Source organism: Vanacampus margaritifer, chromosome 6 (genome assembly GCF_051991255.1).
Source record: "Vanacampus margaritifer isolate UIUO_Vmar chromosome 6, RoL_Vmar_1.0, whole genome shotgun sequence".
Classification (NCBI taxonomy): domain Eukaryota; kingdom Metazoa; phylum Chordata; class Actinopteri; order Syngnathiformes; family Syngnathidae; genus Vanacampus; species Vanacampus margaritifer.
The window spans coordinates 12542431-12555371 of NC_135437.1; the positions used below are offsets into that span (position 1 = coordinate 12542431).

The 12941-nt window shown below is 43.4% G+C and overlaps 1 protein-coding gene across 1 annotated transcript; it reads left to right on the forward strand.

Annotated features, from left to right (window-relative positions):
• The first annotated feature begins 7798 nt into the window (after window positions 1–7798).
• On the forward strand, window positions 7799–12454 carry lrrc4.2 (leucine rich repeat containing 4.2). Its single transcript, XM_077569568.1, has 2 exons — window positions 7799–9127; window positions 9238–12454. The coding sequence occupies exon 2, from the start codon at window positions 9359–9361 to the stop codon at window positions 11345–11347; it is 1989 nt and encodes a 662-aa protein (XP_077425694.1). The 5' UTR covers window positions 7799–9127; window positions 9238–9358; the 3' UTR covers window positions 11348–12454.
• The last annotated feature ends 487 nt before the right edge of the window (window positions 12455–12941 follow it).

Genomic DNA, 12941 nt, shown 5'->3' on the forward strand with positions numbered 1-12941 from the left:
GTCTCAAGATAATTTAATGCCAAATGATGGAGAAAAAAAAGAGTCTGTAATCTCAGATTTTCAGTCAAATGGGAATATGTGTTTGAAACAAGTCAAGCCATTAATGAAGATTGGACAAGTGAATCCAACCCAAAGCATGCAGCTATTCCCAAACGTAAAAAAGGGTGCTGGGCTCCAATTTCAAATCCTCTGAGGCCTGCCAAAACCTTAAAGGAATACAAAATTTATGAAAAACTAACCAGCTATTCTGTGAAATGGTTAATTTTAACTCTTCCCTGAAAAAAAATTGTCCATTTATGTTGAGTGATTATGATTTTACAGCACTTTTTATGAATATTTTTGCATTAAGTACAGTATCGGCCATTTTGGACACGTGATCATCGTGATGTGTCGCGCGCGTAAAACACTGGATATGACATGGCCGCTAATGACAACAAAGCCACTCACGAGGAATTATTGCATCCCACGGCGGACATCAAAGGTGGAATTACTTCCTATAGCATAGAAGCACTTCTTCAAAAGCAGTACAGCCACGGAGGACTCGCCAAAAATTTGTATCCAGCCGAAAGCCGGATGAAAGTGGCCGACTCATTCAGCCGGCCGGCTCATAGGTAGTCAAAGTTGGGGACCGTCTGCAAGTTGCATGTTACAGAGTTTCAAATTACCAGACAAGTCATCATTGACATTGTTCACTCCGGAAATGTAATTTGTAGACTGTCCCTAACCTGGACTGCAAACATCAACTTTTACTCTGCTTGGCCATGCTACATGTTGTGCGCTAAACACGCTTTTGCCCACATTAGGAGAGGCAACCCCACACGGAATGACATGAAACCTGACGTGCTGAGGATTTTACTCTGATCAGAATTGCCGCATTAATAGGGATAGAACGCGGCCTTTCCTTCCCCATTACGTCAGCAAACTCCCATTGAAATTAATTTCGTCATCACAACACCGTGACCTGGATAATGGCGTTCACCACGGTATGTTCTTATTTTGATACTTGATCGGCTTAAAAGAAAATTCGGGGAATAAAATGCCAGAGATATTTGCACTTTTACTCTTTGTACACAATGCCTAATCCAATACTGGAAAATGAGTTATAAGTCTTGTATCGCTTTAAATCACGACTCTGATCAGCACATGAGACCAGAATCAATCATTCCTAAATACTGAACACTTTATATAACCATGTTCCATACATATTCAAGAGTCTCCACTGTGGAACCAACTCCAATTAACCAAAAATGACTGCAACTCAACGACCTGCTTGTGTTGGTAAGACCTCTCTTAGGTCTAATGTCTTATAGATGGAAGTGGAAAAATCTTACAGATGGTTATCCCAGAAGGTTGGAAGCAAGGTAAGGTGAATGAATCTATATTTCTTACATTTTTTATTTCCTTCTGTCCAACACCAGTGCCCCTTTAGAAGGTCAGCATGACAGCTGTTCATGATCGACCCGGACAGCTTCATGCAGCATGTGGCTTTTCACGTATAAATGTCTAGCCTCAGACCCCGTTCTTTCTCACTGTAGTATTGACCCAAAGTATCTAAAGAAGGACGGCGAGCACAGCCAGCGTGGAGCCCCGTTTGACATCAATGTTCTCCAGTAAATCTTCTTTGGTGCCAATTCCAAAGCACAAATGCTGACCTCAACATTTCCATGTATCAAGGAAGTGGACATGGTAGTTCTACTTTTATGCAATCAATTACTCGGAGTAATAGCAGTGATTTATGATTCATTTTCTTCAGTGGAACTAAAAAAAAAAAATGTTGGCAAATCTGGGCATAACTTTCGGAACACTTGCACAAGCCAATACAATAGAAAGCAGTAAAAAAAAATGTGCGTGTGATGGACATTGGTACACAGTATGAAGTATTACAATATACAAATTCAACAGTCTGTGAATATTCTCATTAAAGCAGGTCATGACACAGAATGCTCCCTCCCAAACATCTGGTTACTGCCCCAATGCAAGTAGACTGTAACATTAAGACAAACAACCATTCACCTTCACTTTCGCAACTATGGGCAATTTAGTCTTGAATGAATCTAACATGTTTTTGTTTTTTATGTTTTGGGAATCTGGGAGAAAACTCCTGCAAGCACACATTTACCTTTTTTTGTGTGTGTATATAATTAGTAATATTCTGAGTTCTTGGATGATTATTCCAGCTATAATCTTGTGTGTGGCTTTAAAAGGCGGGGTCTGAACTGTTGAGTGACGTGGGAGTTGGCGAACGAGAGTTTGCAGTTGGCTCGCTGTTCACTGGCTAACCTGTTAGCCAAATTGCGTGTTGAGTGCCTCTGGGTGTCCGTTTTGGCCTTGCAGCTGGTGTTTGAATGCGCCTGACATGATGAGAACCCGAAAGTCTCAAAGGAAAGATGACGGGAATCTTTCAGTTCTACATGCCTGCCAGTCTTTAACCAGGGCTGGATTTCCTGTCTTGGTGCTCACTGTTTTTATTTTCTGGAACTGCTAGAAAGAGTTACGTCACAATTTGTGAATGGATTGTGCATGCTTGGGATAAACGTGTATGCTTGCGCTAATGTTCGAGCTTTCGCAAAAGCCGATATAATTTCTGAGGAGCCGCACGGTTACGAGACTGACTCTGACAATACTACAATGACGAGAGGGAACCTGGCGTGTTTGATGGAGAACTAGCCCAGCTGTTTTGTTTCAGATACAGAAAATGAGGACTTTGAGGGATTTGTGGATGAGTAAAGTAAAGTGAGTACATTGTTGAATACTTCAAGTACAACCAAACTCACTGTTTACATTGTTAAATACTTCAATAAAGTACAACGGAACCCAGTTTTGCTCTGCTGCCTTTTTAAAAAGATACGCTAGCATTTTTAGCGTGAAAGCATGCTGCCATATGTTTGAATTTGAGCAATCGTATGTTTAACCGTGCCTGCGCCTTATAGTGCGGTGCGCCTTATTTATGTGTTAAATACACAGATAGCATACATAACTGAGACTGCGCCTTTTAATACGGTGCACCTTATGGTCGTGAAAATACAGTACACTTTACTCCTCCTCCGTCTTATTGTTACGTAAGTCTGCAATAATGTTAGCAGTAATCAAAAAGTATGATATGTTCAACATTGTTAAAAAAAGATATGTTCAATTTTGAATCATGTGCAACAAAGTGAGACCACAAAAGCTGAACAGCGAAATGGTGATGCACAACAGTATTTACTTTTCGGGAAAGCATCTGGTCCAACGTCAAGAGACAGTTCATTCGCTGATTAATTGAAAACACACAGAAAATTAGTTGGAACGATAACAAACCAAACTGGCTGTAATGGCTTTTTTGAAGCACACCGCAAATTTGTTTGAAATATTAATCTTGCTGAATTGACACCCTCACACATAATGCAATGTTAGGCTACAAAGTAATTCCATAAAACTGATTTAATAGTCACTGTATCAATTTCCAGCACGGCGTAACTCTTCGCCTGATCCCATTTCACACATTCCGAGGAGGAAATGGACTCCAGCTGTGTCTGCTCATCTCTCTCCAACGGTTCAACTATGGATCCGTGACTGATAGCCAAAAGAGAGAGTGAGAAAGAACAATACAGCGGTAAACAGTAGAGAGAGGGGATGGTAGGGAGCCATGAGCGCAGCAGGCGGGAAAAGTCATATATTCAGTGTGCTAACTGACCTTTCCATGCTCATGCCCCCTTTAATAGCATTAGCACAGCCGCTACAACCACGGGCCATCAATTACTTGGCCAAACCTGCCTTCACCACCTTAACTAACAGTTGTCTCTCCACCCCGCTCGTCACCCGCTGTCACACAGCCCCCCACCCATGGCAAATATTAAAATCCTCTTCAAGTCCATATTTGTTACCTCGAATGACACAATTGTTTGTACAGCCTTTTTCATCTGTCAATCATCGTTTTTGTTTTGTTTTGCACTCCTCTGAAAGTTGCTCTTTGATTCGTTAAACAAGTATTGAATTCCCTTTGTTGCTCACATAATTTTATTTCCCATGAATAATGTCAGACAACAAAGGGTGGTCGCTATTGTTTTTTAATTCAAAGGCGTCATCTCGTTTTTTTTGCCAGTTTAAAAAAAAATATATATATACATATATATACAGAGGCTTTGCATCTTTCCAGATTTGGAATATCATTAACTTGGTTTTGTTCTGTAGAAATGTTTTATTATAGTGCTTATAGTTCATGTTTTATTGGCTTATCTGTTCTTTTAGCTTCTACTATTTTATTACAAAGCAAATTTTAACCATATTTATGAGTGGTACAAATCATTTTTTTTAGTTAGTAGTATAGATACTCCTAAAGTATCTCATTGCTTATTTTATGGATTTGTTTGATCTGTTTGCAGACGTTTCCTGTTGTGATTGAATGGATGTAAGAGCAGCGATGTTGTAAGGTCCAAAACAAATTTCCCTCAGGGATAATAACATCATCCTATGCTATGTGCATTAGCTGTGAACCCTAGACAGCCTGGCACAGCAGCAGCACATCATTCATTTGACATAAAAAGCAATCCAATACAGGAACTGTGTCAGATATTTAATAAACAAGTTCAGTTTTGATTGACAGAATTTACTTCATTGTACTTTTTTTTTATTGTGATTGTTTACAACTGTACTGTATCATATATGAAACTGTTATGTATTCACTGTACACGCCATTTTGTTTCATCAAGTCATTATTTTTTGGAAAAAGTGTCATTTAGCAAGATTGGTCATTTACATACCATAGGCTATGTCCCACACTAGTCTAAACACGACATTCTGATTGATATTGCCTTAGTAGAATATGAATTAATTTAAGCGTCAAAATCCACCCTTTTTTTATCCATCTCAGGAGGTGGCCTTTTTGCCACTTGCTGTCGACTAAAAATGATATCAGGGCTCAGATAATGACCAATTTCAGCTCACCTATTTTCGGAGTTTGGTCGTGTGACATGATTGCTTATTTGACGTTAGGCAAGCTGAGCCATGATTGTTCGTTATCTGAGCAACTGTGATGTAATTTTCAGTCGACAGTATGTGGCAAAATGGCTGCCCATTGAGATGGATAAAAAATGGGTGGATTTTGCGTCGTTATTTATATTCCACATACACATAAAGTAGAGTAGAGTAGAGTGAAGCAGCCTTGCGCTGGCTTGTTTGCTTGCTAACAACTGGGTATAAGATTAGCAAATAGAAGCAGAGCGTCAAGACCTCAGGCAGCTGTGAGGGTTCTAAAGCAACACAGAATCAGCAACATTTCTGACCGACAGGTATGTTCAGCACCTCTTTTTGAAAATTATTTGATTGTATAGTGTTATTAGTGTTACAGACAGTAACACTCTATTGTGAATAAGTCATGCCACTAACGTTTGCTTGTTTGAACTTCCTAGCAGTTTTAGACCTGCAAACTCCCCCTTTAATATTAGTACCACATATAATTATACTATAGCAAATGTTACTTTGCTGTATTATAAACTCTGGGCTTTGATAAATTAGCACTGATACCATTTGAACCTCCCACATAGTCCAGTGTGGAGAAAGGGCATAAATCTCCCAATAACACACTATATTTATATCATTCCCATCAATCAAGTTCTAATTAAAAATGGAAGTGACTGGGTTACATTTATAATAGTGGCCATGTGTAGCTTGAGCCAAATTCCCAGCAGCAGAAAAAAATGAATGTGGTGCATGTGTGTGAATGTAATCATTAAGCACGGGGAGGCTCCTTCATCTCGTGCATTCAAATTACACTTATAATCTCACAGGTGCCTTTTACTCCTCAATCCTTCATTGTGCCTTTCCGTCTATGTACAGACACCCTTATAATTCATAGTATAATTCCTTTTACTGTCGACTCTACAGGCTCATTACACCTACAGTGCTTAACAAATGTATTAGAACCTCCATCCGGCCAATCATTTTCTTTCATGCTTATCCTAGAGCCTGGCCCGGCTGACAAAGTGGGGTACACCCTGGACTGGTTCAAAGCACCAAAACAAACACTAGAAAAAAGACTCCACGAGAATAAGCACAGAAAGAAAGAAAGAGAAGGAAGGCAGGTAATGAAATACAAGCAAACAGATGAGACAATGATGAACACTTGGACAAGACATGAGTGGCTGAGGGAGTTGATTGGCAGACACAAGAGACCAGGTTAATGAGCACAGGTGCAAAAATAAATCAGGACACAAACAAGAAAACAAGACATGAAACAAAACTAAATGTATTCAAAACAATACAAATGTCCAAATAAATATGACAAACAACCCTTCACTCAACCTTCATTCACACCTCTGGACTGGTCGCCAGAAATTTATTAGACATCCTGTCATAAAATCGCGGGGAGACAATCCAGCATAAGGAGATGCTTTATTGCGGACATTTTGAACAAAATGTGACCGTGGACACTGGACTGGTCATCATCCAATCGCACATCTAGACAAACAGCCCCTTCCCCACTGAGGTGTGATAATTCGCAAAAGTAATGAATGTTGATTTCTCGTCAGTTTGTTCCAGGTCACAAAGGTTCTCTAACATTCGCGAGCAGTTATAATGTTTTTTCTTGCCGCATGTGACAACAAAAACTGCTGGTGACCATTAAAATTGTTGAACGTCTTTGAGACTGTTTGCGACCTTGAATGAACCCTGCCGAGAATTCAACATTCGCTACCTTCACTAATCCTGACTAGGATAAGGGCTTTTACATTCACAGCTTGGGACTATTTGGTCTTCAACCCATATGTTTTTTTGATAAACATGGAAGAAGGCCTGTGCCCAGATTTAAACCCAATACATTTTTCTGTGAGGCAGACATTGTACCCACTAGGTCACTATGATGAAATGAAACTTACCTCACTTTATTGTTCAGGAATGTTAGTAAATAATCATGAAAGAGGAATGTGCTCTATATAATCAATAATGGCCTTCTATAATGACCTACTAGTAACATAAGAACTATAATTGGGGTTAAAGAGCTTCTACATACTTGAGTATTAACTTTTTTAGAATCATAAAAGCATTATTTGAAAAATTATTAATGTAGTGTGCTTAGGATATACACCTTACTTACATTGGGTCCTGGTCTAATATATTTGTATTTCAGCAAGGTCTTAGGTATCTCGTCCTCTTCAGCCCCATCCCTCGCCCTCTTTTTTCCTCTTTCTTCCATCTCCTTTCACTCACTATGTCTCTCTCATCTTTGGAAGAGATAACAGGGCGCTTTCATCTTCCTCCTCCCTGAAGAGAAGACTGCCCAACAGAGCCAGAGCAGCCGAGTCAGCATTTCTGCGCCTCTGTGATGTCACGGACCCCTCTGCGCACCCCCACCCCAAACTCGACCCAACATGGGCACATGCTGTAGCTACATACTCAGGCGCACTCTTTGCTTTAAAAATAAGGACAAATACTATATAAGGGAGGGGCGATACATGTGCACTGCAAGAGGTAGTGGGAAAACACTGGTGCACTGCTGCAGAATGACACCTCTCGACCTGGAGTTCAACCTTTCCCACTAGACTGGGAGGATTTGGGAATGTCCCCCCCCCCCTCCCCGTCCCCCAGTTCGAAAGAAGAGGACTCAGAGGAGGAGGATCTCGGCACAGGTAAGAGGAGGAGTGAAGAAAGGCATGAAGGAGGCGGTACATGGAGGGATGGGGGGGGGGGGTGTTAATACACAGAAAGACTGCATCAAACCAATGCACTGCTCTGAGGGAGCCTGAGCAGCTGAGGGGAGTGCGTCAGCAGTACATTCACGTTCCCAGTGAAGGACAAAGGGAGGGGGGCAGAGATCTTAGTTGCCTGCAACACACATGGAGGTGGAGGAGGAGGAGAGATGGGGAAGAAAAGAGAGATTGGAGCATAAACAAGAAGAGAAGACTGGGATTAGGATGCCGCTGCCGCCCGGTTGTGTGTGACGGTGGGCTGCCTTGTTGAGCGCTCGCATGCCGCCTCCTCCTCCTCCTCTCCATCTCTCTCCCATATTCTCTCTTTTGCGCACTATATCTTCCCCTTGCTCTTGATCTGTCACTAGTTTTCTCTCTCTCTCTCTCTCTCTCTCTCTCTCTCTCTCCCTCTCTCTCCCTCTCTTTCTCTCCCTCGCACTGTTCTAGTCGGGCTACTGCAGCAGTCCACCAGCCAGCCAGCCAGCCGCACACATGGCCAACTAACACAACTTACTACCTCAGCCAGCCTCGGTGGAGGAAAACTATCAACTAAGCAAGACGACCGCAGGAGACAAGGTACAAGGAGGACCGGCGAGCGCAGGGACGAGTCCTCGATCGCCGTTTAAGGATACGGAGCTGACTTTGTCCCACATCCATCCTCACTCTCTCTCTCCCTCTCTTTTTTTTTTTTGCTCTTGAGGACAAGAGCGCTCCCTCTCGCTTTCTCGCTCACTCTTCAGCAGCCTTTTGCCAAGCTCCGGCAGTGCAGCGCATCCCCATTCTACAACCGACACCACCCCACCTCCACCCCCTTGCACCACCACCACCTCTCCCACCACCCCCTCCCTGAGGAGGAATAGACGGCTTACTGCTAACTGTGCACACGGCAGCCTGCAGCTGCTCTGACCGGGCCAGCCCGATGCTGTGAGGAAGCAAGAGAAGCGCAGAGGAAAAGGAGAAGAGGAGGAGAGGAGGAGGATGAGGGGGATGATTGTGCCCGGAGTTCTTTTGCCTTTTTCTGTCTCTCAGTCTCTGTCACAACAGGGCTAATCACCAGCCGAGGAGCCCTTGGCAAAGTCACACTGAGGGAGGTCTCGCCACCAAACAAGGGGACCAGCATGTATCGGAAGACAGCCGGACTGTGATTTCATTGTTTATTTTTTACTTTTCATCTCCTCCTCTAACTCAATGAAATTCACCGTGGATCACTTTTACGTCTGAGAGATCCGGGCCTGGTAAGGTGATCTGGGGCAGCGGAGATCCACATACCTGGCAAGCCTATTTGGCCTTACCTGTATCCCGTTAGTGCTCAGTCCTCACGACCAGGAGCCATTTTGTACCCTCAGCCAATCAAGGGCCACCACGTTCTCTCCGAGAGGCAAAACAAGACGAGTAAATTCTGCCACACTGACCCATGGATGATCATTATTAATCAATGAGACGAAAACGATTTCCAAACTAATGAGGTAAGTCTTTATTGTACCCATCGACGCTTATTTAGTTGTTTTTCCCCTTCAGCCCTTGTCCTAATCTCTCTTCACCTCTCCTATTTCTGGCGCATTCCATTTTGATGCAGCTTCTACCTGCACTGTCGATGGAACTCGGGAGCCTCAAGTTGCTCCAGCCAGGCTAGGGTGATCCATCCTCTGGTGTGTGCCATCTCCCCCCACCATGCAGAATAATGTGCCCTACACATCATGAGTCCTTTGGGCCAGGTTAGTGTGCAGCCTACCTGGAACACAGCCCTGCTTGCCGTGCTCTCCCTCATGGTACCTGCCCTCAGTATGTGCCAGTCCAGCAGCCCAACCCTGGGCTCAGCCAGCTCGCAGAACTGTCCAGGCGTGTGCTCCTGCACCAACCAGCTCAGCAAGGTGGTGTGTACCCGCAGAGGCCTCGTTCGGGTTCCTCCTAACATCCCAGCCAACACCAGGTACCTTAACCTGATGGAAAACAGCATAGAGACCATACAGGCTGACACCTTCAGGCACCTGCATCACTTGGAGGTGCTACAGTTGGGCAGGAATGTTATCAGGCAGATTGAAGTGGGGGCCTTCAATGGCCTGACCAGTCTCAACACTTTGGAGCTTTTTGACAATAGGCTAACAGTCATACCCAGTGGAGCTTTTGAGTACTTGTCAAAGCTAAGAGAATTGTGGTTGAGGAACAATCCCATCGAGAGCATCCCATCTTACGCCTTCAATCGCGTCCCCTCTCTCATGAGACTAGATCTCGGAGAACTGAAAAAGTTGGAGTACATCTCCGAAGGTGCATTTGAGGGTCTTCAGAACCTCAAGTACCTTAACTTGGGTATGTGCAACCTAAGGGAGTTCCCCAATCTTTCGCCCCTCGTGGGTTTGGAGGAGCTTGAAATATCAGAGAATGTTTTCCCTGAACTTAAACCCGTCGCCTTCCACGGGCTCAAGAATTTACGCAAACTATGGATTATGAACTCTGCCATCACCACCATTGAAAGGAATGCATTTGATAACATCACATCCTTAGTGGAGTTGAACTTGGCTCATAATAATCTGTCATCGCTCCCCCACAACCTCTTCACACCTCTACAGTACTTAGTGGAACTACATCTGCACCACAACCCTTGGAAATGTGACTGTGATGTAGTGTGGCTCTCCTGGTGGCTCAGAGAGTACATTCCCACCAATTCTACCTGTTGTGGACGCTGCCTCATCCCGGGCCACATGAGAGGGAGGTACCTGGTGGAGGTGGACCAGACAACGTTTCAGTGCTCGGCACCATTCATACTCGACGCTCCAAGAGATCTGAACATCTCGGCGGCAAGGGTGGCAGAACTGAAGTGTCGCACAGCTGCCATGAGCTCCGTTAGATGGCTTCTCCCCAGCGGGACAGTACTGACACACGGTTCGATTCACCCACGGATATCAGTACTTAACGACGGAACCCTCAACTTCTCCAATGTTCTGCCGTCAGACACTGGGGTCTACACTTGCATGGTGAGCAACATGGCAGGGAATTCAAACGCCTCGGCTTACCTAAATGTCAGTAATGCCGAACTCAACACATCAAATCTGTCCTATTTTACGACCGTAACCGTGGAGGTACTGGAGCCGACGGTGGAAGAAACCCCCAAACCCAAGCCGACCTCCCCTGCCTCGCCTTCTGTCTTCAAACCTGTCTTCATCTCCACCCCTACTGTGCTTTTCCAAAACACACAAACCCCAAGACAGGTGTCAATCCCTACTGCCAGAATCCCCAGCGGGCCTGCTGCTAGCCTGGATGAGGTAATGAAAACCACCAAAATCATCATTGGCTGTTTTGTTGCTGTGACCTTGTTGGCAGCGGCCATGTTAATCGCGTTCTATAAGTTGCGTAAGCGGCATCAACAGAGGAGCACAGTGGCCGCAGCCAGGACCATAGAGATCATACAAATGGAGGAGGAAGTTCCTCCAGTTCCGCCCACTTCTGGATCTAGCGGCTCGGAGGAGACGGGGTTGGTATTGCCTACCTTAGTGGAACACAACAGCAACGCCTTTAAGCCTGGCTATGTGTCAACCTCTCGCCAAGGGGCCTACGCGGCCCACTGGACCCAGAACAACACTCTGCATCGTTCAGCCAGACAGCATCACAGCCACATCAGCACCATTGCTGATCCTTATATCATTAAGACTACTCATGGAAAGGAGAAGGTTCAAGAGACTCAAATCTAATGTTCCCACTGGGTTTGACTGACTCTGTCCCAACCTTTTGTCCATGTTGTAGAATGCACAAAGAAAAAAAAGATACCTTTTTTTGTACAGAAGTGCAAAGCAGAGACACTTCATATTTCTTGTACATGCCTATACATAAGTATATCACTTAAAGAAATACAAATCTATATATCTATATACGTACATGAGACTATCAGGAAGTGGTAAGACATGCAGATTCTATTAGAAAAGAAAGAAATTTGACACTATTTTCTAATAACAGGTGACCTCTGTTCAAAGATTGCTTTTAATGAATGAGGGTGATATTCACAAGAGTGGAAAGGGCGGTTTTTGGATCATATTTAGGATGCAGTAAAAGATAAGTCTTTACGTATGGTTTCTGATCACAGCCCCACAGAAGTAAGCTTCATTTTCCCTGTGCCAAATACAATATGCAATAAATCAAAGGAAAATAAGGACAAACAATTCAAATGTGTCTGGATTTGAACATTTGTGTAAGGATAGCGATGTGATGGCACAGATCGAGCGTGTGCTGTTCAGTAGCCAAGAGACAAATGCTTTTGGACTGCAGTACATTTTCTGCAGCTCAGATTTAACCCTGTGTTTGCTGATGTCATGTTTTGACCGTTGTTTTTAATCTAAAAATGTTAATTCCGTGTGCACATCAAATGATCATGGCGTGCAGACTAATAGCAGTTGTTGCAAATACTTAGCTCTGTTTCTGGGTTGCATTTCGTTGTGTTGTTTCTCTCCCTTTTAGGTTTTGCTTCTTAATGGCTTGTGTAGTGTTTAGGGCTAATTTAGTAATGCATTACAGCAGTTGCCTGACTTGTCTCTGCAAGGGCTCATTCTGATGCTAATTCTTCAGCGGAACTGACATGCGGTGCAGTGATACAGGGCTTTGCGGACCATTCTGGTTTGGGGAAAGAAAGAAAAAAAGGACTGCCGTTAAACACAATGAATGTCTGTCTGATATCTGGGGCTTTTTCCATGGACTACATTGATTTTGTTTCACCTGTTTATTTTGAGGAACACAATTTTTATGGAGAGACAAACAGAGGATATGAAAAAATAAAACCTTTTGGTTTGTATTTCTTTAAACGTAAACACATTTATCCCATGTCTTTTGTGTGTGATTTGTTTAATCGTAAAAAGTGGGGAGCGGATTGTAAATCTATCCCCCCAACCTCCCATCTTACGCTCCTATGCATTTACTTGGTGTCTGCATGAATGGGTCTTTAAGTAACTGGTGTACAATGCTGCATTATGCCCCACAGTGGGGCTCTATGCAGGTCAGATAGGCTGCTGGTCTTTGATGCCTCCACTTAGTTCAACAAACATTGAGCGTTTTTCACTGACTGAACAGAAAAAAAAAATACATGTATCCCATAGTTGTACAGTTTGTGGGTTTCTTTTTCTTACATATGCAGGTTCCACTGTGTAATTTAGTGTCAGCTAGTGAGCATTTACTTTAAAGAATGGAAGATCAAGCTGGTACTAACAATGGGGGGTAGACATTATTATTATTAATTATTATCATTGTTATTATCGTATAAATTTATAGTTCATGTGGATAACAAATATGGTGACCTAA

What these genes read in the sequence shown, in the direction of transcription:
- lrrc4.2 (XM_077569568.1), top strand. Translation starts at nt 9,359, where the DNA reads ATGAGTCCTTTGGGCCAGGTTAGTGTGCAGCCTACCTGGAACACAGCC.